The sequence below is a fragment of the Balaenoptera physalus genome (genome assembly GCF_965194825.1).
Source record: "Balaenoptera physalus genome assembly, chromosome: 1".
Lineage (NCBI taxonomy): Eukaryota > Metazoa > Chordata > Mammalia > Artiodactyla > Balaenopteridae > Balaenoptera > Balaenoptera physalus.
Window position 1 is genome coordinate 154,242,610 of NC_138882.1, and position 27,115 is coordinate 154,269,724.

At 35.5% G+C, this 27,115-nt stretch overlaps 1 protein-coding gene across 3 annotated transcripts in view; it reads left to right on the forward strand.

The window, feature by feature from the left end:
• FAF1 (Fas associated factor 1) overlaps nt 1-27,115 on the forward strand; it is a 485,610-nt gene that overhangs the window by 316,757 nt on the left and 141,738 nt on the right. For all 3 annotated transcript variants that reach the window (XM_082429645.1, XM_082429644.1, XM_082429646.1), the window contains 4 exons: nt 4,847-4,942; nt 15,100-15,226; nt 16,183-16,246; nt 17,200-17,281. In XM_082429645.1, coding sequence (XP_082285771.1) covers nt 4,847-4,942; nt 15,100-15,226; nt 16,183-16,246; nt 17,200-17,281 — 369 coding nt within the window. The remainder of the gene's footprint in view (nt 1-4,846; nt 4,943-15,099; nt 15,227-16,182; nt 16,247-17,199; nt 17,282-27,115) is intronic.

Consider the following 27,115-nt stretch of genomic DNA (forward strand, 5'->3'; position numbering starts at 1 on the left):
GAAGCCCTCTTCAAGTCTAATTTAAAAACAAATTTTACATCCTTATGGTACTGAGTCCAAGCTCATACTGCTCACCACATGACAGGCCAATAAATCGAGTTGTTGAGGCAAGGAATAGTGACTTTATTTGGAAAGCCAGCAGACCGAGAAGATGGTATACTAGTGTCCCAAAGAACCATCTCACCTGAGTTAGAATCCAGGCTTCTTTTATACTAAAAGGGGAGGGGTGTTGTTGATTGTTGCAAGCTTCTTAGTGCCGGAATCCTTTGTTCTTGCAGCTGTCCACATAGATAGGTCCAGTCACAGTGTTCCTGTAAACCTCCAACAAGACAAATGTTATTTTCTGTTCTGCAGCTTTTTATCTGTATATGAATGGAAAAGTTTTATACCTTTGAAGGTCAGAGCCTTGAGAATGGGCTATCATGTATATTTTCAGGCTATAGGCAACATTCCTAACTTGTAGAAAAAGCAGTTAGAATACAGAGGTTAAAGTAAAAGAAACAGATCCAATATGGAGTCACATTTGTTCTTCCCTGTTACACTTTCAGTCATCAGCTGACAAGAAGAATCAGCTTGAATTCTTGCCTACTGTGGCTATCATGCTTAAAAATGTGGTCTTATTTTTAAAATGTAAATACCGTAAAGTCTCTTATTTTTGTAAAGAGGAGTTTGTTGAACAGTTTAAAATATATAAGCTTTTTGTGTTAACGTAGTAGAATATATACTTGTCAAATTAATTCATTAATTTAGCATTATTTTGAATCAGTGTTATGTTCTCACTGGTCATTTTATCCCAAGCCACAAGTACTCATTCACAGAATAACAAAAAGAGCGTTTGTGGAGCATCTACTGTAGGCTAGGCATTGTTCTTAATGCTTTACACATACTAGCTCAGGCTTATCCCAACCCTGTGAGGAAGTACTAGTCTAATACTATCTCTGTTATGTATCATTAGGGCAGCTATGGCTTTTTTGTTTTTTATTTGTTTAGTTTCATCTGTCTTATAGGTGTATATTCATCATCTTCCCAAGACATTATTCAAAATATCTTTTAAAGGCTTATTTATAAGGACTTCCAACACTTGCAGTTGTGAGATTATACCTCTAAGAATAATCGTGAAATTGGTGTTAAATATCCTTGTCTCCTTTATTAACCATTTCTGACAGATGAGCTCTGTAAGCACCTGAAGCATCATTGACAGGAGAGGGGAAGGGTTATTTCAAGCTAATTTGTTTTTCCCAAACAGTCTATTGTAGTTAAAATTAAAGTATTTGAGGGAGCACTCTGTAATATGAGAACCTTTGTAAACACAAATATAAGGCAACCTTTTCGGAGAAAGAATTTTAGATAAGACCTAATCTTATATTTTGGTATTTTAGGTATATAAGTGTCTTATGGAATTTCTTTGATTCTGTGTCTCTCCTACAATTTATATTTTTTAGGTTTCATAATACTCATATCTGATTTCCATGTGTATTAGAGCCATTTATTTTAATCTCAGAGATATTTTTCTTTTTTCACTCAACTGTAGGAATTGTTAACAATTTTCTTAATGATAAGCTTAGGAGAGAACTAGACAGGCCCCGTTCTTGCCCTCATAGAACCTTCTACAGTGTTACGCTAGAGTTACAGGTTTTTTTTTGTCCTCTCCACTTTTCGGTTACAAATACTATCTGTATTCTTATTCATTACATAGCCAAGACCTGTGTTTATTTCCAGTATAATTTCAAGCTTAAATTTATGGTATTCGCTCAAATGGGGATCATTGTTCTTTATATAGAAAGCCTTTATTGAGTATTTCTGTTCCTAGAGATTACCAGTTTACAAATTTTTCCACCCCACCAATGTGTTTAAGTATGCAAGTTCAAGTAGGTAACGAAAGAGTATAACTCACAGTGTTACTTTCCAGGGAAAAACTGCTTTAACCTAGTACAGTGAAGGACTGTGACTCATTTCAAAATCTATTTCAACTCTTTATTCAGTTTTTTTCTGGCTATATTAGACTTAATTCTTTGACTTCCCATCATGGCAGATGCAGAGATTCAAAATGGGTTCAAAAATTCAATATAGGATAAAGTCAAGATTCCTTTATTTTACTGTTTAATTCTACATACTTGCCACACACCTGGGGGTATAATCTTCTGGATACTTAAGGATTGGGAGAGGTTGGTGAGAAAGTAGGTTAAAGCAATCTTGTGATTGAAAGATTACCATTATATAGAGGTTAATTAACTAATATCATGTATGTACATCTAAATGTAAATTTTCAACTATAAAATCAAACAAACCTGCAAATTTCTAGTCAAACAAACCTAGAAATTTCTTTTTCTAATTTCTTGCAAAATAAATACTACAATGATAATAATATTGGTTATTTACAGTTACATAACCATTTGATTTCACATACATTATCTTATTGGATCTTCATACCAACTCTGTGAGAGAAGTAGATCAATTGTATTACACCATTTTCTAAGTAAGAAAACTGAAGTACAGAAATTCTAAGCGATTTTGCCCATTGTCGTTGAGTGCTTTAGCCAGCCTGGAACATCCGCCTTCTGACTTCACATCTGTTATAGCTTTGGTCATGAGTCCCAGCAAACCTTTACTGTAGCCCTAACTTCTTGAAATCACTCTCTAAGTAACTATTGTCCCTTCCAGTGGGGTCCCCAGCTCTACTGAGACTGTGATATAATCCCAGCTTGACTCATTTGTATTCCTTTTTCTGTCTCTGTTCCTATGTGTATCTCTTGTCTCCCCGACTGGTATATCTGTTCCCTTAAAACAGACACTATGCCTTATATTTAATCAATGCTGGGCACATAGAAATTCTTGACCCTTTAATTTCCTCAGTGTAGAGTGAGGCCTACTTGTTCAGCTATAGACTAAGGAGAAAGTGCTGGCCACTGTCCTCTTATCTTCAGGAATTTTAGTAGCTATGGGAAAGGTTAATATTGATAACTGTGGAGACAAGCCCATTAAAGAGACAGCCCATTTGTAGGACCATGTGCTTTTAGTGAGCGCCTTCCTCCAGCTCCTCCTAAAATATGTCCTCTTTTAATTTACGATTGGGCTGTATGCAAAGGTAGTCACAGTGGAAGTTAATCACCATTCCTCTTCGCCAGGTCCTAAAAATAATGACCGTTGGAGTGATAACAGCTCTTCTGCCTATTTCAGTATAGTTTCAAAGCCATTTTTTCTTATCTTATTCTTTTTAACCCCTTCAAAAGTCCATTGAGGTAGTTAGGGCAGGGATTACTCACCTCAATTAATAGAAGAGGGAACTCTAGCTTAGAACAGAGAAATGACTTTTCCAAGATCAGAAAGCTAGGCGGTACTTAAATTGAGTTTTTCTGGCTCTTCCAGTTCTCTTTCCATTACACTACACTGCTTCTGATTGTCAGTGACATTTACCATCATTACTATTTCATTACCAGAGGATTTCAGAGTGAGGGAGGAGAACTTTTTTCAAATGAAAAAATGAAGGCAGCGTGTCTTGAAATTTTGCCTATGCTTCTTATCCAGCTTAGCTTTGCTTTTATTTGTACTGAAATGAAATAAATTGAGCTAATTGTGACAATAATTTTGATGGATATGATTGAATAGAAATGACAGTCATTGCAGTTTTGCTTTTATTTATTTATTTTATTAATCAGGCCTTCTAGCATTTGTAAAGTACAATGCCAAAATATCTAGGTGCAAAAGCAAACAAACAAAAACCTCTGAGACTAAAGGAAAGGTAACAGTAAAAAAACACATGATTTTTATCTGTATAATCTATATGACAGCACACACCACACATGATTGAAAATACCTGGATATTTAGGTGACATTTGCATTTTCCATTCCAGTATTTGTCTTCAGATAATTAGCCTAATTATAACACGTTTGAATTGTAGTTAGGACTGACCAACTACTGTGTCTGGTCCCTATGAATTTACAGATATTTGGGTTTCCTCATATATCAATTTAATTCACACCTCCCCCAAAGTTACAATGAATGCTTTCAGTGTGCTAGTGGATACCCTATTTTATTTCTAATAATAATAAAAGGAACTTCACTGTATATCATCATTACATTAAATGTGTGCCATTTTACTAACACCAAAGAAAAATACCGTCTTTTGGCTATTAATATTGTTTTAATTCTTTTATGCAGACAAAAGTGATATGCATTCATATTTTCCTAAATTTAATTTAAATCTCAAAATAGTTATTTAATATCAGACCCAAAATAAAATTCAGTAGAAATAAATATATATTACTTTCATTGTTTTGGCTAAATTTGGTTAGTGTTTTAGATCATAATGGTAATAAAACAATGTCTGTGTGCCAGGTACTGTGCTAGGTGCTTTACATATATTATAGACTCACCAGCTGTAATGATCTGAAATTGTGGATTAATATTGATTAGAGTATAAATGACATTGTTACCATGTATAGAAATGTGTTGTTTTTTTTAAATGCCTTCTGCAAACACTCTTCCAAGTACCCTTCAAAATAGATTTATAAAGTACTGCCCTGGGAATTGGGAAATGGAGGTGTTATTCTACTAATCAGAAAAGTAACAGACATGCTGGGGTGGGGAGGTGTATATGATTAGCTTTATTTAGGCTTGTTACAGTTTCCTGGAGCTCCAGTCTATTGTCTACTGAAAAGTAGCCTTGCTGTTGTAACATCCATATATGGACAAATTTTCAAAGCCTTCCTTTGAATGTAATGCCTAGGCTACTAGAGTGAACTTTCTAATCTTGCTTCAGAAATAATAGAAAATACCTGAAAAGTAAAATTTTTTGTGAAATATGAGTTCATTTTGTTTACAAATGATGGATTCTACTTTTTGCAGATGTGTCTTGCTGAATCAGGGCTCTCTTATCCGTGCCATCGACTTACAGTGGGAAGAAGATCTTCACCTGCACAGACCCGGGAGCAATCCGAGGAGGTAAGCCTGTTTGCTTGCTTTTCATTGAACAGAAGGCCTATCCTCCACTCACATGCCCACTTCCTGTTCTTTTTTATCTGCCACAGCAGTGAATAGATAAAGTTAATGTAGCGTGAATAAAGTCTCAGTAAATTCTTAAAGGCAGAAACTTTCCATGCAAGATTATTGCTAATGTGCTCCTTCTTGTTCTGTAAGTTTCATGTTCCAAACAGACAGAATTTGGGTGGATTGGCTGACATAATTTTTACTTAGAACTGTCAGGTTAACAAAGGAATTTTCTTTGCTGCTGACCATATAGTTGAGTACATTTATTAGGATTCATCCTGAAGGTCCTTTAACTCATTGAGTTGGAGCACCTTCTATGAGCCAGGCATTGTCCTCAATACTAGGTAACAAAGATGAATAACAATGTACCTATACCAAGGTGCTCAGTCAAAGGTGATAGATTAGTAAACCAATAATAATGACATAATGTAATAAATGCAGTGATGGCAGTGCATACAGGGTGCTGTAAAAACAAAGAGGGGCAAAAGGAGATTGAACATGTTTGTGTATGTGATATGCCTGCATGTGTCTTTGTGGGTCTGAACTATATTAAAAGACAGTATATTTTCCTTGGCTACAATAGCACTGTGTCCGACCATGACTTTGGTTATAAGGGAATGGGAAAGAGAGCCTGGATATTACAGTTTATCTGTTTTAAAAGTATTTATTAAGCTGCTATTTTGTACTAGGAAAAATCATCACCATGACTTAAAAAGTGCATGCAACAGAGGTCATAAATAAATAGTACAAAAAACTTTATTTATACCAGTGTTTTTTAGGCTAGTACCTGATCCAAGTATTCAAAAGCTTGAGCTAGTCCAGTAAAACTTTTTCCCACTTAACATTCTATGCAAAATATGGTTGCAAAATATTTACTTAAACTTATATATTTTAGACATTCATTATGGAAGCTGCCACAGGACTTCTGCAGCCATCCTCTGAATATGTACTTATATCGCTTAAATATGTGAAAGAGAAAAAGGACTGCATAAGTGAAGTTCTAGTCTATGATCATCCTGTGAAAATGATAGTTTGCTACTCGGTTTTTGGAAATCCACAAAGAAGGGAGGTTTTCTCCCTACTACAAATACTACTGTACTGTTTCCTTGAGACTCTAAAAATGTTAACTTCCTTTAAAGAGCCCACACCGTTTTTTCCAGCACTTTATCTCACTAATTCCTCATGAAAGGAAAAATGATAGGGTTTCATTGCTTGGCAGAAGTTGCCAGAAATAATTTATTGAAATATTTCCTTCTAGTGCTTGAGTATATTTTTAATGACTAAAGTACGTTATGTGTCAACTATTTAATGGATAAATCTGCTAACATTAAAAGGGAGCCAACTAGCTCCACCCAAAATTCTTAATTATTCTATGCTCTGAGAGATGACAGTTAACTGTTTCACTTCATTTTATTTCCTTTTTTCACCCTCACCATTATATGTGTTATATGGGCAATCCCTTCAGTGGAAAGAAGTCAATGCCATATATTGAGGACTAGCGTTTTTGAGGCTGGCATACACTTTAGGTTAATTATGGAAGAATGTAGAATAAGGTTAGGGAGCTTTACAAAACTAAAACAGCCACCCTTGGGAATATCTTTAAATCTGATTATCTCGGATGAGTCCATTATTTTTCCTTCCCTGGCTAACTGTAAATACCACTTCCTCCAGAGGACTGGTGAGAAATGGGAAAGAAGCTGTGACTTGGTTTTTATGTTGTCACAGAATTATAAAACTGGAAGGGATTTTTTTAATTTGATTTACACTCTCCCATCCATTCATCCCTCATTCATTTAAACATTTTTTTAATGTCTTCTACATGCCAAACATTAGGATCACAGTCTGTGTGCTAAAGGAGCTCACTCAAAATGTATCTGTGTTTTATCTCCAGTGGCAGGGTTCTGTCCTCATGAGGCAACCAGTTCCATTGTTGAGCATCTCTGTCTGTTGATATCAACCTTATATTAAATTGGAAGCTGTGACCTTGTAGCTTCCACCCAGTGGTTCTGCTTCTTTCTTCTGGTTTTAACCCTTCTCTTATATGACTTTGTGTTTTTCAAGATAATTACCATTTTGGTATTGACTGTCTTCAGCCTTGAGTTAGGAAGAAGATACTTGAGACCAGCAGTTAAATTCAGGTTTTGAATTTTATGCATTGTAGTTATGTGTTCTTTAACTGGGGGAATTTTGTTTCTTACATCCTCCTTCTAGCCCTGCAAATACATTTTCCTTATGATAATTTAATATTTTTTCTTTTCTTCCCATCCTCCCCTTGCTCCTGAGCCCCCTTTCAATGACCTTCCCATATTTCTGGGTACCTAGCTAGGTACCTATCTCGCCTCATCACGGATGCTTGAGTGGACAGTATAGGGACCCCCTGGACCCAGGTTCCTTAGGAGTTTTCCAATCTTCAGTAGATAGTGGAGGAGCAGGAGGAGTATTCCAAGAATAACAAAAAAAGAAATTTAAAATATAGTTAATGTTAAAACTATTGATTTATATTTTTGGTTACAGAGATGTCTGTTGAATACTTACTATGTGCTAGTCAAATGAATATAAACTGAAAATTTCATATTATATAACTAATGAGAAAAGTGAGATAAGCATAAGATACTAGGGGAGCACATGTATGGGGGAAGGGTGCTATAACCTTCAAGAATGTTTTTAGGCAAAAGGCTTGTCTGCCTCATCTACCTCTGTAGCCCTAACACCTAGTAAAGTGCCTGAGGGGCTTCCCTGGTGGCACAGTGTTTAAGAATCCGCCTGCCAATGCAGGGGACACGGGTTCGAGCCCTGGCCCGGGAAGATCCCACATGCCATGGAGCAACTAAGCCCGTGCGCCACAACTACTGAGCCTGTGCTCTAGAGCCTGCGAGCCACAACTACTGAAGCCCACATGCCTAGAGCCCATGCTCTACAACAAGAGAAGCCACCACAATGAGAAGCCCATGCACCGCAACGAAGAGTAGCCCCCGCTCGCCACGACTAGAGAAAGTCCGCATGCAGCAACGAAGACCCAATGTAGCCAAAAATAAAATAAATGAAATAAATTTATAAAAAGCAAAATAAAATAAAGTGTCTGGTACATACCAGCCACAGAATAAATATCTGTGAATGAATATTTTTTAAAAAGAAGAAGGAGCTGGGGGAGGAGGGAACTACAGCAGTTGACATCCAAATCGAATTAAAAGAATGAGTCACAGTCAGACAAATGAAGAAACATGGAAATAGTATTCCATTCAGAGGAAATAGCATGATATAATGTAGTATATGGGGTGACATGAGTGTAGTTTGTTCATGCAAAATAAAGTGGGAGGGGACTTCTCTGGCGATCCAGTGGTTAAGACTTCGCCTTCCAATGCAGGGGGTGCAGGTTCAGTCCCTGGTCAGGGAGTTAAGATCCCACATGCCTTGGGCCAAAAAACCAAAACATTAAAAAAAAAAAACAGAAGCAATATTGCAACAAATTCAATAAAAACTTTAAAAAAAAAAAGAACTTTGTAAAAAAAAATAAAAAATAAAGTGCGAGACAAAGAAAGATAAAAGATGAGACAATGGTGAATAGGTCTTATATGTCAAGTTGGGAACTTGAACTCTGGGCAGGCACAGAAGGCTTTTAAGTGGGGAATGATTTTTTTATTTTCCATAATGGACATTTTAGAGAAAAGCACTTTGCTATGCAGAGGCTAGATGTAAAGGAAGCAAGACTGGAGACAGAGAAATCAGATATGAATCTATTGTGCTAGTACAGGCAGAAGATAATGAGACCTTCAACTAGAACATCACTAGTTAAAAAAAGAGAGAAGGAAATGGATTCAGGATATATTTTGGAGGGAAAATCAGTAGGATTGGTGACTGATAGGATCTGTGGGAGAAGAAAGAGGGAGGAGATAAGGATAATTCGCTCTGTATAAAACTGAACTTACCATGTCTCCCCCAAAACCCATCTCCTCACCCTTATTAATGCTCATTGTCAACCCAAGACAAAAACTGTTTATTCCAGTCATAGAGGGACCTGCTATTCTTTGAAACTGTCCCAACTGATCTGATATATCAAGATTTTTATGATCCTTTCCTTTTTGACTGTTCAAATTAGGATATTTTTATGTCAGCATCACATTTTTTACCCTAATTTGTTAGTTGAGGTGTTTGCTATTAGAGTTTATGTTCTGCGCATTATCTTGATCCTACCCCCACTAGCCTCTCCCACAACATGGGAGGGGTAAGGGCTCTCTCTTGCATTTTTATCCTCTCCCTCTCTATTGGTTCCTTCTCTTCATCTTAAGAATATGTTCAGATCTTCTCATCCTAAAAATATATATATATTCCTTCAAACTTAGCTCCCCTTCAAGCGTTAGCTCATCTGTTCTTTTTTTCACAGCCAAGCTTCTTAGAGTAATCTGTACTGGCTGACTCTATTTCTTCATTGTCTATTTACTTAACTCACTACAACGTGGCTTCTCTCTACGGAGTGACTAAAATTGAATTTAACTATTAGTGGCAGATAATAGTTTTTGGGAGATCGGCTAAGATGGAGGAGTAGAAAGACCCTGAGCTCACCTCCTCTCACAAGCACAACAGAATCACAACTATTTGCAGAATAACCATCGATGAAGAAGACTGGAACCTACCAGAAAAGATCTCCTCCAACTAAAGACATAAAGAAGAAACTACAATGAGATGGGTAGGAGGGGCAGACTCATGATATAGTCAAGTCCCATAGTCCCAGGTGGGTGACTCACAAACTGGAGAATAATTACATTGCAGAGGTTCTCCCATAGGAGTAAGTTCTGAGCCCCACGATGAGCTCTCCAGCCCAGGGGCCCTGGTGTGTGTGTGTGTGTGTGTATACACACACACATGCGCACGCACTCACACACACACACACACACACACACAATGGAATACTACTCAGCCATAAAAAGGAATGAAATTTTACCATTTGCAGTAGCATGGATAGCCTTGGAAGGTATTATGCTGAATGGAATAAGACAGAGAAAGACAAATACTATATGATATCACTTATGTGTGGAATCTAAAAAATACAACAAACTAGTGAATATAGCAAAAAAGAAGCAGACTCACAGATATGGAGAACAAGCTAGGGGTTACCAGTGGGGAGGGGGAAGGGAGGGCCAAGACAGAGGTAGGGGATTAAGAGGTACAAACTGCTATGTATAAAATAAGCTACAAGGATATATTATACAACACAGGGAATATAGGCAATATTTTATAATAACTATAAATAGAATATAACCTTTAAAAGTTGTGAACCACTGTGTTGTACACCTGTAACATATAATATTGTACATCAGCTATACTTCAGTAAAAAGAAGTATGGGACAGGAAAAAATAGTTTTTATAAAATACCATGCTATGCCACCTTTTTTCACTTTCACAGCCAACTCTGTGGGTCAATATAAGTCACCTTCTACAGTGGTGATGCAATGATGCTTGCCCAAAGTCATACAGAAAATGGCAAAGTATTCAACACTAGGTCTTTTGATTATAAATCCAGGTTTCTTTGTTATGTTGTGTTTGTTTTTTTTTTTGTCACAGTGCCATAACTGTCTCTTTCTTAATTCTCATCCTGCTGAATCTGTTTACATTGCTTGTCTCCACTGAGATTTCCTCACACCTTACTTCTCAGATTCTTTCTCTTAATTGCCTTTCTAATCTTTGACAGTTATCTTTCCATCTCTTTTACTGTTTCTTTTTCTTCACCAGTTGAAATATATATTCTGTTAACTTTTATCCTTATCACTGTTCTTCCTTTATTTTTTAACTGAATGATCTTATTCATTTCTGTAGCCTCTACTATTATTTATCTGCTGATTATTTCAAAATCTAAATCTTTTCTGGATCTCTTCCTTGAGCTCCTAAAAAGATTTTTTTTTTCCAGTTGCCTACTAGATGTTTTTACCTGGATGCCCTACAGCTTCCTCAAATGTATTCTATCTGAGAACTGGCCTCAATATTCTTCCTCACCAAACCTGACCTTCCCTACCACTCAGTCACCCAAACTAGAAATTTTTGTTTCATATGCCTCTTTCATTTTTTTCATCCTCAAATCTAATTGGTCAACAATTCCTATTAGTTCTACTGAAGTATATTTTAAGTCTGTCCCCTTCATTGAATTCCCACTACTACTAAAGTATAGGCTCTCAAATCCTTTCGCTTGGAACATTGAAATAAGTATCCCTTCTCATGTCTTCAAGTCTAATCTGCCATATGCTGCCAAACCACTGCAAACACACACGCATGCATGCACGTGCACACGCAGATATACGCACACACACACACCCATCAGAATTGTTCCCTTGAACAGTCCTCCGCCTAAAAACCTTTAGTGATTTCCCTATTGCCATCAGAGTAAAGTCCAAATACCTTAGTGTACCAATTTAAGGACTACTACAATCTAGTTTCATGAAAACTTTCTGGCCTTATAGCCAGTCCACATTCCTCTTCCATACATAGAGCTGATGATTCAGTTTGTTTTTTGGAATTCTTTATTGATTTTTTAAATATCCAGTTTCTTGCTTGTGTTTTTTCTCTGCCTAGAGTACAACTCCCTCCCCACCAATCTTCCATTACATACACTCCACAACATTGATATCTTTTTTAAAGATATGGGTTAAATATTAGCACTTGCATCAGGCCTTGCACAGTCTTCTAAAGTAACTAATCACTCTTTCCTTTATTCTCCAATAGTCTTTGCTTATACTTTTATTGTATCTCTTAACACACTGGAAAAGACATATTTGCAACTAAATATAGCTTCCTTTAAAATGGGAATTTCTTGAAATTTGGAACCATGTTTTCTCTCTGTATCCCAAGCTTTTAACCTGGTTCTTTGACATAGTAAGTAGTTGGTTAAAGAAATATCAGCTTCAATTATAAGCTTGTCTTATTCATGTATGAGTTCTAAATTTTTGTCTCAAGCAGTTCGGTGATCATCTTTTCTAAGAAGTTTGCCCTGATTCCTCCCACTCCCAATAATTTAGGTACTCTCTTCTGAACTTACCTATCATAACACTTATTGTTAGGTATTATAATTATCTATATATATATTATATTGTATTCCTTGAGAGAACATACACTGTATATCTTTCACTCAAGTCCAGGCAATGTAGCATTTAGTAGGGTTTATGAATGTATGGTAAATGATAAAGGGAATAAATGAATGTATTAAAGAGCCAAAATAGAATCACTAATTTTTTTTACCTTTTTAAAAAATTTTGAATAAATAGCTTCTTTGGTTTCAAAGAATTTTAGAGCAACCATGACTGAACCAAGAGATTATCTATTCTCATCAGCAAACATTAATGAAAAAAGATTGTTTATCTCATTTTTTAGAAAAAGATTTTCCTAACCTGTTAGATGGCTGATAAGAAAGAGATTGGGAGTTCCTTATACATAATTAAGTAGCTCATTCTTGCAGATACTTCAATAATTCATATTCAAAATATACTTTTTTCAACAAAATCGGCTTTTTAGATACCTCCCTTTGAAGATGTTGTTGTTGTAGGATTTTGTTTTCTGGGATCTTAAGAGAGTTGGGAATTCTGTACTTTGTGAAGACAAAATAATGTGTTGCATAGGCACAAAATTAAAATCACTGTCCTAGTCCTCTTATTATGGAAAGGGGCTATTATTTGACTGAAAGCTGGATTAGAAGAAAGAGGATAGATGTGGGGGAGTAAGGTAAAAGCAGTAAGAAAAAAAAGATGATATATAGAACAGTTCCTTTCTTTTTCATCCCTGTGTCCTCCAAACCTCCTTCTTAACCTAACGCCTCTTTAAGGGAGGGTGAGTACTAGGCAAGACGAAGTGAAGGCTGAGATGATAGCCTAGCTGACAGAAGATGTGAGAAAGTTTATCATACTGGACTTTTGTTTCTTTCCACTTGCCTGCAAACCTGGCTAAGTACCCTAAAGGAATGTGTAGTGTGCCTTTTAGATCCTGAGCCTTTACACATTTAAGAATTCAGGGGAAGTTCATGCTCCAGATATTTGCCTACCTGAAACAGATGGAATTCAAGTACAGTTACAGTCCTAGTAAATGTGTTATTTTGAAGGGGAAGCTCCTTCACTGTTTTGAAATGAGAAAGGGTTTTGAATTTTTATGCTGTTGAATTGCTGAAATCAAGAGGCGGTCTTGGCTCTACAAAGCAAAACACTAAAGTAGCATTAGGAGTACAAGTAGAACCAAGGCTTCTATGAGAAATAGTGGTATAGTCAGAATAGCAGGTAGATGCTTAGGGCAAGGACCATTCTTATTCATCCAGTAAGTATATGTACATTTCCTTCTCTATTCAAACCATTGGGTAAACTGTCTTTAAGGTAAGAGGGAAAATGTTAACAATTATGGGCATTAATGCTTGGTTATGCCCAAGGAGGAAATGCTAAGCCTGCTGAGTCATATGGAGTAAATATCTTGCCTTCCTTATTTGGAGCTGTTAGACTCACTAGATTAGTAGTTTTAAAAATTGTTCTGGGGGCTTCCCTGGTGGCGCAGTGGTTGAGAATCTGCCTGCCAATGCAGGGGACACGGGTTCGAGCCCTGGTCTGGGAAGATCCCACATGCCGCAGAGCGACTAGGCCCGTGAACCACAATTGCTGAGCCTGCGCGTCTGGAGCCTGTGCTCCGCAACAAGAGAGGCCGCGATAGTGAGAGGCCCGCGCACCGCGATGAAGAGTGGCCCCCGCTTGCCGCAACTAGAGAAAGCCCTCGCACAGAAACGGAGACCCAACACAGCCATAAATAAAATAAAAATAAATAAATTAATTAAAAATTAAAAAAAAAAAATGTTCCGTAGTGTCCTGAGAGCCTTCAGAGGTACCCCAGCTATGAAAGGGATGTGAAGAAGAAAAGGCCAAGGCCAGGAGCATTAGGCTCTTTGTTGCCCTCTCCCTGCATCAGCCAGAGTGGCCTTACTCTTATCTAATGTATTCACTATAATTTTACATAATATTTTGCTTGGGGCTAGGGGAGGGAGGTAACTCTGTGAAAAGAAATTTGAAAACCATTAGTGAGAGATCTTTAAAATCCCTTCCAGCTTTAAAATCTATGATTCTATGACTGACTGAACTCTAACATCCCCTCTAGCCAAGTTTCATGAGTCTTTGATTCTGAGTTTCTTTTAATGCATTTTCATAATTTAGGTACATAGCACCATATTTTGAAGGATAGAAATTTCATTTATTAAATGGTCTTTGTAGACTTTATTTATTAAACATGGTACAGATCGGCACTTAGCCAGATACCTTGCTGGGACCCCCTTCTTATCCAAGACATTAATATTTGTCAGTATTCACAACTCAGTTCAAATGTTTGAAATCTCAGTATTTTTGAAATCCCATTCTAACTTAGAGATCAGGAGCCAAGTTCATATTTTGAAACTGATGTTTTTCATTGTACTACCTTATATCTCAACGGATGTTGCTGAAAACAAAATAAACGGAGCATATTTATTAGTGCCCAGCATGTAGTAAATTCTCAGTAAATGTTTACTGAATTGAAGCATCATTATTACATCTCATATTTAATGGCCTTCAGTTTACAAAGAGCTTTCGTATATAGTGTATTTCATGTTATCTTCCAATAACACATGGGGATAGTGTACCATATTTCACTAATGAGAAATTTGAGAACCATTGCAGTAGGGAAGAGGCAAATTTTTAAATGCTACCATTACTTCTGCCCAAAAGTTTAGATTACCATGAGCTTTTTGAAAGACTCGTATAGCTTATTTATCTCTGACCTCTTAGATTGTACCCGTTTCTTCATTTATTGAACGAATATTTATTGAGCACCTAATTGTATACCATAGGCTGGGGGTCAAACAGATAAAAATCCCAGTCTTCATTGAGTTTGTAAGCATTCTTCTTTTTCACTCAGGCTCCAGCCTTTAGTCTAGGAGTATCACAGCAAGATTAGAAATTATATGTAAGCCTTAAAATGAGAAATATTAAGCTTCACTCTAGCAAATAACTTCTTCTTTAATAAAACTTTTATAATGCTAATGTCCTCTTGTAATTACATAATTTATATTTTGGAATTTGATTTCCTAAAGTTAGTATGAAACTAATCATAGGACTTTCCTTAAATAGCAAAGCACCGATGTTCATATGGTTAGTGATAGTGATGGAGATGACTTTGAAGATGCTTCCGAATTTGGGGTGGATGATGGAGAAGTATTCGGCATGGCGTCATCTGCCTTGAGAAAATCTCCAATGAGTGAGTATTAATAGCTCTTTGGGTCCAGCATTGTAATTCTCCCTCCTAGTGCAGAAACTTATGAGGAACAATGAACTTAAAAATCTCTTACTGACTTCCAGGTTTGGAGAGAGAAAATATAGAAGTAGACATTATTCATAAGAACTAGAGCCTCTTGAATTTTGATCTTAAGCCCAACCATTCCCAATACTTTAGTAAAATTCATTAAAAACTCAAGGGAATGTAACTTTTGTTTCACATGTATAATTAGTTATGAGTTTATCTCTTTACTTTAAACCCAGAAATCGATAAAGAAAATAGCTGTACTTTTTGTGACTGTACTTGTCACCACACATCTTATTGGAGATATCAGTTTTATCAGTAGTTATATTACTTTTCCATTCACTGGTACCCATCTTTGGAAGGAAAGAAGTAAACTAAATGTGCCATCTCCCTCACTTGCACCTGACAAGATGCATAGTATAGGATCATAAGTGGTGCTATATACAAAATGACTATTAAAATAAGCCCATAAATGGCTCATTTACTCTGTGAAATTAGGGGACATTCATGGGCAGAAATAGATGCGATATTTACATAAAATGACTATTTTCCTGATTAATAAGGTCTTTAGAATAATTTGAGAACCTTTTTATATAATTTAATCACAAGATGTCATTTCAGGCATAATTGATGACTGGCACATATTTTCAACACCTAGCAGGATTGTATCAGTTGGTTTTCAGAAATTTATGAGCTTGAAATTTTTTTGAGGTTCTTTTTTAAGGTTTGATGAAATCTTCTAATGTATGTCGAGTTAAAATGTCTCCTCAGATGTATCACAGAAACTAAAATTTAATTCCTCTTTATTGATTAAATATATTTCTTATATGTGGGATTAGATGTTATGTGGTTTGTTTTTTGTGTCTATTTGTTTTGGTTTTTTGTTTTTGTTTTTTCTTTTGTTTGTTTTTTAGTGCCAGAAAACGCAGAAAATGAAGGAGATGCCTTATTACAATTTACAGCAGAGTTTTCTTCAAGGTAGGGTTAGGACATTAACTATATAAAATTGATGTTCTTTTAATGCTACTGTGATTTTTCTGAAGCAACTTTAATCAGAGATTATTTTCAGTTTCTCCTTAAAGTATTCAAAGGATACATTTATCAATATATATAGTCCTAATAGTGAATACAGTATATTCAAATCAGATAACTAGTAAACTATGCCGCTTCAGAGATGTATTTATCTTATCTCTATATCTTTATAGAAGCATAATAAATGGATTACTAATTTAATATCTTGACTATATTTCCAAAAGGACTAGGTTATAGGATACTAAGTTTTAGTATATCCTAGGACAAACAAAATCTTTTAAAAGTAATATTGAATAAAAAAATAATTTAAAAATTTTAGATATAAGTGAATTTTTTCTTTTAATTTTTGTTTTGGAATCATTTAGCATTTCTTCTTTTAATAGTGTAATATAAAATTTTCTATGCATTTGAGATTCGCCTAGAGGTGTTTAAAAAGATTTAAATATTTAAACATAAATTTTCATGTAAACAGTATTTCTCTTTAGTTCTATTTTCTGATGTAATGTAATTTGGAAACTTAGCAAGGAACCATTTTTTCCCTCTGTGTTACAGAATAAATGAACTAAAATGGAAAGTTAAGGCTATTGTAACTAGGAAAATCTTAGGGAAGTGGGTAACCAGGAATTGCTACTTGTAAATGGCGTGGTTTCATAGCACTCATTAAGTCCATTTGCTAGATGTACTTAAAATTCCAGTCTTCTGATATGTCGGTATAGGCCAAGAAGAGTTCAAAAAAGTAATGAAGCCCATTCCTAAGCCTTTAAAGAAATGTTTTAATGTTTTGTCTATACTTAAGAGACATTAGCCCCAACATTTACTTAAAACTCATTGGTTAGACTTGTGAAATTTGAAGTAAATTTGAAATGTATTTTAATTAATAGACACAATTTTTCCTATAGATATGGTGACTGCCATCCTGTATTTTTTATTGGCTCATTAGAAGCAGCTTTTCAAGAGGCCTTCTATGTGAAAGCCCGAGATGTAAGTGGAATCTTACCTTTTCTGATTAAAAAGTATATCCCGTAGGTTTACCACCAGGCCTGAGGCAATGCTTGATGTTTTCTGTTTTTTTCAGATTGAAGACTTGATTTTGTTTCTGGTTCATCTACCAACCTAATCATCACCAAGATGCCCATTTCAGAGGGGCAGTAGTATGATAGGGTACTGCTGGCTTTTGCAGAAGTCTTTGTCAAGCTCTGAAACGGGTTTTTTTTTTTTAGGGGGAGAAAGGGGTGGACATGCTTAGAAGGGACCAGGCTACGTGTTCGTATTCTTTTCAGTTATGTGATTGACAGTTTCTTGCTAAATGATTTGTCCTTCAGTCTTTTCCCCAAATGATTATTCCATCTAATAGTATATATCTTACAACTGTAGTATTTTTTCCTAAGGGTCATTTTAGACAACAAAAAGATTTTTCCGTAAATATAGAAAAGGGTCTTGTGATCTTGAAATCAAGTAGATCCAAGTATGTAATAAGAAATCAGAAGTTACATTTTGAGCACGAAGATTCTGTGTGGTTGCTCTATTTATATGTTGACACTGTAGTCGAGACCCCAGTTATCTGGCTCCTGCCTATCTGTACAACTTCAGCTCTTCCCATTTCCTGCCTTACACTTAATAAATCTAGCAGTAGTGTACCGTTTGTACTTCCCCATAATCTTACTCTTTTTTCATGCTGCCCCACTGTCAGGAATGCCTTTCATCGTGCTCTTTACCTGGTTGACTCCTACTCTTCCACACCCACCCTTTAGTACTTTGCAATGATAACACATTGCTTTTAATTATCCATTCTCTCTCTTTTATATATATGTCTTCTCAAGAGATTTGATTTTCTTTTTGGCAGTGACGGTGTACCTTACATCCCTACACATAGTAAATACTCTGTATGTTTAATGAATGAAGGAAGAAAGAGAGAGGAAGGAAGGAATAAGGTGTAGATGGAGTTAGAGGGAAAGCTATTGGAATTAAAGAGGACAAAGAATTTTGAGAATAGAGTGCAAGGATGCCTCTGAAATTTCTAGTTTCTACTTACGTTAAACTCTGACCTAAAGAAAAATTCATTTTAAACAGTTTTTAAAAATTTAATTCCAAGACAATAATTAGCGATCAAGCTTAGATCTATCACTGACAGTTCAATGAAGTAGATTAAGAAACATAAACTGTTCTCTACCCTAAGAATAGTGGAATAGCCCATTGTAAAGGCAATTTTAAACATCTATTTTTTAACTATTAAATTATATTAAATGGATTTTATTTTTGACGAAATATATATTTATGGTAATACAGGTTTATAGTTTCCATAAGTACAGGTTTATGGAAGATACTGAAAAGCTAAAAAAATATATTCTAACACAGATTATATGTTCTTTCCATATATTTATTATTTATTCCGTTGAGCACACATGCATATTTAATATAAAATTGATCATGTTATAATCCTGTTAAAACAGCTTATCTTCACCTTTTAATATTATATAATCATTTACTTAATTATATTTTATAATATTTTAACTTTTATTAAAACAATTTTTAATACAGAAAAAGTAAAGGAATAGTACAATAAACACTTAAATCCCCTATACCTAGATTTAACAATTACTAAAATTTTGCCATATTTGCTTCTTCTATATACAGGGCATCCCGAAGTTTTAATGGAGCTTTAGCAGTTAAACTTTTGAAATTATTAAACTACATAAAACACTTAGGATACTCTTATATATTCATTATTTTCTGCTAAGCCATTTCAAAGTGAATCACAGACATCATATTTTACCCCTAAAAACATCTGCATGCACTTTCCAAAAATAATGACATTCCCCTACAGAATCACAATACCATTGTCACATGTAACATACTAACAATAATTTCCTAATGTCATCTAGTATCCAGTGCATATTCAAAGTTCACCAGTTGACTCTTTTTTTGGAAATCGTGATCCACTCAAGGATCACAAATTACATTTGGTTGTTAGATTTCTTAAACCCTTTTAAGCAGACACCTGCTTTCTTCCCCCACCCACCCCTTTTTATGACATTTGCTTTGTGAAGAAATCATGCTGGATGACTTACAGATTGTTCCAGATTCTGGATTTGTGTGATTGTTTCCTTGTGATATGATTTAACTTGTTCCTCTATCTCTGTATTTCCTGAGAAATGGCTATTAAGTCTAAAAGCTTTGTTAGATTCAGGTCAATTTTTTGTTGTTGTTGTTGTTGTTGTTGCAAGAATGCTTTGTAAGTAATGCTGAATACTTTATTATAACAGGATTTCTAATGGTTATTAAGTCTCTCATTGTACAGCAATGTTATTATATTTAAACAATCACTTATTGTTGAACATAAATATGTTTGAAAGAGTAATTATAGCTTTAAAATAATCTATTTTTCAGTTCATTCCTGGATAAGAATGTATTTGGGGTTAATTTGTCTCTGTTTTTCCAGTAAGATTGCTAAGCAGTTGAAGTAACCAGAAAATGTGAGGGCCTTTTATAACCTAAATATAGCTCCCAAATAAGCATAGACATCTTTTAAATTACATTTAAAAAGCTACTATAAACATTATAACTTTGTGACGATACATTATTTAAATATACAGTATATAATAGACGAAAGAACTTTTTATTGAGTGTCTTTGTATAGTAAATTGGCATTTGGATTTATTCAGACTGATGATTCCCAGAGGAGCGTAAACTCTTTCTTATTAACTTCTGGGTATTTCTAATGAAACAATTGATTGTTTGCTTTTGATGAGTGTATTGGTATTTTAACAACTGGAAATCATTGGTTCATGTGTTTTGTTTCATATTAGATTGATACCCAAATCCACTGACCTCTTTGGACTCCTAAACTGTCTTTATCTTTTTCCCCTTGTCCAGGGCTTTTTTCTTTCCTTTTTTCTCTTTTCCAAGTTAAAGATCAACAACAGTTTATGTATCATTTATTACATTGCCCTAAACTTAAGTAAAATTCATCCACAGAGTGGGTAAATTATTCAAAATTAGATCTAAGCAGGGGCATTTATTATAGTCACCAACCAAATTATATACATCTCCTTTCAAAATTAGAGAGGATTGTATAGAAAGTATAGAAATAGCACTGCTACTTTAGATTTATATTGTGCTCTGTGGTTTATGAAGCTCCTTCCTATGCATATCTCATTTGAACCCCACAACAAACCGGTGAGATGGGGATATATAATATCAATATTCTCATTGTAGAGATGAGGAAGCTCAGAAAAGCTACATGACTTAACCAAAGACAAATCAAGGGTAAGTAGTGGAGGCCAAATGAGAGTGCAGGTGTTCCAACACATGTAAGTGTGTTTTACACTATACCACCTTACTTCCAGAAGCTTTTCAGTGCTAACTGCTATACTACAGGATTCAATCCTCAAACTTCATCTCTCCTTTTCAGACTGTACATTTGAGAGTGAAAACAAATCGTTTTCAATATATTTTTTTAAACTTCTGAATGAATCATTTTGAAGAAAACAGTTTGCTGATGTTCAAATATTTTAAGGCAAGAATGACCGATACTCTGCCATTGTTACTAAATTTCTTTCGTCTTAAACATCGCATGTTTAATTTAAACTGTGGAAGGCACATTAATTTTACCAGGGCAACAGATGAGCCTTGAGCACCAGCATTCTTCACTTGAAGTGAGAAATTGAGTTCCAAGAGTAAATAAAAACAAGATTGAAGGTTTAAATCCTCTGCTAGGCTTTTTGAACTTATATACTCATTAAATGTTTATTGGAGTGGTGGGATTACAAAGGATTTGGGGAGCTTCATCAACTGGTATATAGTTAATCACTAAGTAAAACACTACATTTGATAAAGTGTTTCTCACGATGCCACATTCAATCCATCTTAATGAAAACTGCTTCAGACTGATTTCATTTGAGAGCACTTGGTGAGAGTACTCATAGTTTTTTGTGCCTTTTTCATGAGGAATTTACAATACTGTTCAAAGCAGAGCTCCAACTTCAGTGAAACAGGTATTCTAAGTTCTTGTGTTTAAGTATATTGTGACATAGTTTCGACTTCTGACAGTGGGTTGATCAGTTTTATGATCTTCTCCCTTGCCCTTAACTATTAGGGATGTTCATTGAGTTGAAGGCCATGAATATGTATCATATGCCTATTAAGGACCTAGGATGTAGAGGTTTCCTGCCCTTGACATGTCCACAGTCTAGTAGGGAAGATAAGACAATATAAATAGATCCATATAGTGTAACATGCTATAGAAGCAAAGAGGAAAGGTTCTTCATCTGCCTTAGAATTCAGGGAGATTTCTTGAGGAGGTATCTCTGACCTGAATTGTAGAAGATAAATGAAACTTAGGCAAATAACAGAATTCTAAACAGAAGGAAGGTCAAAAGCAAAGTCCAGAAGATTACAATTGAGGGAATTAAAACCAAAAAAATTAAGACAGAGAGTAAAAAAGTGCAAGACAGAGAGTTGGATTGCATGGTATGATGAGGCTGGGAACATCAACAGGAGCATGGAGGGGACTGTGATGCCCTGGCATTACCTGGCATTTAAAAATATTTGTTGAATGAAGCTTATATTTTATCTTTAGATAAGTGAGAGCCAGTGGTTAGCTTCCTTAATTCTGTGCAAAAGAGTTACCACTGGCCACACCATGATTCCCTGGGACTTCCTTAAAGAAGTTTCTTTTTCTCCTTAGAGCCTCCCCACCTCTCAGTTCTGCTGTCCCTGAGTTCTCTTCACAACAAAAAGTACGCTAGAGAATGATTAGACATTTGTAGTAACTGAAAATCAACAGCAATAAAAATCCCAGTGCCAGGGTTTATGTGCCATGGGAAGGATTGTTCCTTTCCCAGCAGCCCTTTGGAAGACTGGGCTTTGATATCCGTAATCCTGTTACACCTCCTTAGATCTTCACTTCACACCCAGTGCTGTTTCCAAATATTACACATAAATTAAGGAAACCAGTGCTTCACGTCTTGATTTCCCACTTAGTAACTCTGTTCCCAAACAAGTAATGAGCCTGTTTCTAATCTAGGGGAAAAAAAGATGATAATACATATCTACTTTATGTGGTTGTTTTGAGGATTAAATGAGATCTATTCATAAATGCACCCAGCATCATGGCTAAGGTGCTTCTTAAACAGTTTTGGACAAATTTGAGAAATGTTCATAAAATAACAAAACTGATTATTCATGAACTAGCTCTAAGAACAGTTCCACAAAGGAATTTTGAGAACCCATTTGAGCATTTATAGCACTAAGATGAATGCTTTGCTTTTAACAGTGCTTGTTCATTATCAAGTTTTATTACATTCATTTTTAAAAATCAGCCCATTTTAAAGTAGTGCTATTTCTACTTCCTCAGGTTAAAAGAAACCTAAATAACCATCACTGGTCAATATTTGTTAGGCATAATAAGTTCTATACAAATCGGAAGCCACAACTGCAGTTGGTGAGTTTCTAGCACTCCATCATTCAGAAAAATCAGGCAAACAAACCTATTTGTGCTTTGGAAAATATGCCCAGTCTGTTCATCTTGTCTTTGTTGTCTTTTCAATTTAAATTCCTTAAAGGCAGACAGTGTCTTTAGAGTAATTTTTTATGACAGCTAGGACGGCATCCTGCACATGTGTGAGATAAGAACTATGACTCTAATATAATGTTTTGAAATGTGTTTTCATTATACAAATAAAATGCTTGTTGAAAAGAAAAGAATACAGATGCATTTAAAGTAGAAAATGCGTTGCCTCATAATCCCAAACCTGAAAATAACCACTATTAAATGTTTTTACTTTCAAGTGTGATTTTTTGAAAAAGTCTCCAAACATATATATCAGTAAAAAAGTTGCTAAGTTTTATATAAGTGCAACCGTACCAAATATACTGTTCTGTAATTAGATATTTCCACTAAACAGTATATTGTTAGCATCATATTTAGAATTTGCCTCTAATTCTCCAACTGAGTAATCAGATCTACCTAATTAAAATTGTAAAAATCTTTAGTGTTTATAATAAAATTATTTTTTAATTAGTTAATAATTAAGTTAGTTTTAAGATATGCTGCTGTGTAAAACATTCTTCTCAATTTACTGCTATTCGCCAGTTTTTTGAGAACCATAGAGCCATATTCGAAAAGCAATATAGGTAAAATTTATTAAAATATCAAAAGCAAGGCTGATTTTTTTTTAGTAGACTTTATTCATATTTGTATCATTTCTCTCAAAGAGCCCTCCCTGTCCCTAGAAAGTATTTGTTATTCATATTACCTATTTTTAAAGGATAAAAAGCTAAATTGGATCTCTTAAGTATTCCATCTGTAAATTCAAGAAGTTTGTTCCATATCTAATCTTAAACATTTTCACTTAAAGATAAAAGGTATGGTAGAAAGAGAAATAATCGGAATTCTTATATTTCAATTCTGAGTCCCCATTTACTTGCTGTGTGCTATTAAAACTAGGTTACTCAATCCCTCTGAGCATCAATTAAAAAATGTGTATTGTAGTATCTACCTCACAGGGTTAACAAACAATTAATATAAGTAAAATGTCTTCAAAATGTATGTGAAACATCTTTAAGATTGTTTGCTTATAGTAGGTAGACATTGAATAAATCAGGCAGATTTGGATTTGAAACTGGACCCTGATACTGACTAGCTATGTAAGCCTCCTTTTTATTTTCTCTGAAATGGAGATTAAAATATCTTGGCAATTAACCCACCTTGGAATAATGACTCCTTACCTTAACAGTAACCAAGTTATTCAGATGCACATGTTAGAGAAGATGAGTGGGCCTGCATAATTGGTGCATGTAAAGGAGCAGCAGGAAATTGGGCTAAAATAGAGAAATAGATTGGGATTTCATCATGGAGGTCCCTGAATGCCAGCTAAAGACTTTTGTTATTGTTAGGTAGTGGTTAGCTTTTGAAAGTTCTGAAGAAGAGAGTGACACTGTCAGAGGAATAAGTAGTGTGGTGGCAGTTTGTAGGATGGTTGGGAGGGGAGAAATTGGTGGCAGAGACTGAGCAACTGTGTGCGTCTGTATATGTAATTGTGGAGTGTCAGGCGATGATTAGAAAATCATAGTATGATAATAACACAGTGTAGTTTACAGACTTTTTGGCTCCTACATTTCACAGCCTGTTAGCTTTTGTATACCTTTTTATACATGTGTATCTTCTAGTATCCTGTTTCTCCCACACCCTTCTTGGAGTACCTAACAAAACAGAGAATAATACTGTTTTTGTCATAGACCTACAGTAATGTGTTCTGACCTTTCTTTCCTCTGTGAAGCATTTCAGTACAATCTGTTGGTTTTATATTTGCCTTGTCATTTACAATCGTTTATAAATAACTGTATTAAGAAAATCGAAGTATTTCTGATGTTAAGTAGTGCCTAGTATCTTTATTAGAGATATTAGAAACTTAATTTCTCTAGCATATACATTTATGAAGAACTCTAAAAATCAATAAAAAGAAGACAACAACCCAATATGGGCAAGCAATATAAGTAAATATTTCACAGAAAAGGAAAGTAAAAACAGTTTGCTATAACAGCCAATCACTTGAGCTTCCAATTTCCTTATTCATAGAAACTTTAGACACATGTTTATCTTCCTCAAAGGTATTTTATAACCTGAGTATTACCATTTGAACAATGAAAACTGATAAAGCTCTGTACCCAATGAACATTTGTCAGCTTATTTTATGACGAGCATTTGATTTTGCTTTAGGCTTTTCGGTTTGTTTGCTTGTTTAACCTGTGACTTTCATATGAGAGTTCTCCCTTTGTGAGACTCAAGTACATCTGTGTCCTCAAGAGTGCCATTCCAACATCTGCTTCAGGAAGTGAGAAGAAGAAGATACCATCCTGGCATCTCCGCATCTTCAGTAGCTGGCTGTTTCCTTTTGGAACCTCTCTAGTTGGTTGCTACCTGTTGGTCCCTAAACTCAGCTTTGGGAGACAAAAAAGGCAAAGTGTCACAATTCTTTCCAAAATCCGTCTGCACTCTGGTTCTTCACTCTTCAAAAATTACTAGCTTAGAGTTCTTTGAACACATCAGGCCATTGACAGCACAGGGCCTTTCCCAACCTTTTCTCTTTGCTTTTCCTCTTTTTCACTCTTCTTTTCCTCACTATCACCTAAATTTAGAATTCAGCTCAAGTATCACCTTCATAAAGAAGCAGCCAATCTGTTGTTCATGCCTAGACCCTAGGACCACCTCTATTATAGCAGTCATGTCATCACTCCCATCTAGACAGAGTGTTGGACTTCCAGAACTGTGTCACCCAAGGCACAGAAAAGAGAAGTAGCTTTCCCAAGGTTGCACAGCTGGGCGGTGGCAAAGCAGGAATTTGAATCCAGACAATGTAGCTTCATGCTGCCCTGCCTGTATTCTTACGGTGTGCTTATCTTGAGTCATGGTTGGGTGCTGGGCTGGACCTATGAACATCCATATACAGGAACAGGATTGTGGAAATGGGCAGAGTACTAGGATGATCCTATTTAGAGCCTGGATTTAAAACAATAAATAAGACAGCTACAAAGGACATTTTGAGGTACTGGGGAAATTTGAATATGGACTCTGTATTAGATGATTGTAGCAACATTAAATTGTAAATATTGTAAACAATATTAAATGTCTTAGGTGTGATTAAAGAAATTATGGTTATGTAAGGGAATGTCCTTATTTCTTAGGAGACAAACACTAAAGTAGGGTGGAGGTGTCATGATATCTGCAACTTTAAATGTTTCAGGGAAAGAAGCATACAAAGAATGATAGAGCAAATATGGCAAAACGTTAATAATTGATAAATCTAGGTAAAATATAAAAGTGTTTATTGTTGTATCAGTGTAGCAGTTGTTTGTATCAGTAAACCACCCCCAAACTTAAAAGAAAAGAACAACGATAATTCTGATTATTATGGTGATGATAATGATGATAGAAAAGGAGAAGAGAAACTCAAAGAGGAGAAATAAAATCAGCTCCCAATTTATACAAAGGAAATTATTTTTAATTTATTTTAATTCTTATACTGAAAAAACTATGAAATACCATTTCTAGAAATCGTTTGTCATATCAACTTCAAAATCATTGAACACACAGATTATGGATGTTCTCGTACTTAAAATGAAACTAGACAACTTCCTTTTCAGTCCATCAGCAAATATTTTCTAAATGTCTGCTCTGTGCCTGGCTTATTTTGAGACATAGCCAGCTCATTTCTTCCAGCTCTAATGTTCTGTGGTTCTGTGATGCTAAGTGTCTAAATACAATAGCTACTGTAGCTCAAGGCCAAGTCACACTGGTTGCTGTCAGCTTGGCACTTCCTAAGCATCAACTTAGTACCTTAGCTCCTGGGTTTGAATGTGAAGATTAGTGAGGCCCTGAAGGCACAGACACAATGAAGCATCCCAAACACTATGGCCAGTAGGAGAAATGAAGGAGCTGTGTAATCTTTCATACGTTTTCATGGCTATCATTTCTCTTGAAATGGCTTTCAGATCCTTTATTTTGCATGGATAGTTCCAGAATCTTGATCCTAATAGCTGCATTTTACTTGGCACCTACTATGGCCCAGGCATTGTAAATAGGCACTTTACCTACTTTATCCACAATTGTTACAACACCCATCTAACCCCCACAGTCACACAGCTGGTGAGTGGCAAAACTGGGTTTAGCACAGAGCTTTCTGTTACGTTAATGCTTGGAGACTTTCCTTTAACTGTTAACCAAAACCTAGATCACAAAGAGGGAGTCTGAGGAGAGTATAGCTGGGCTGCTTGCCTTTGTCGTCAGCCAGACTTACACCTCTCTGCCAAATTAGG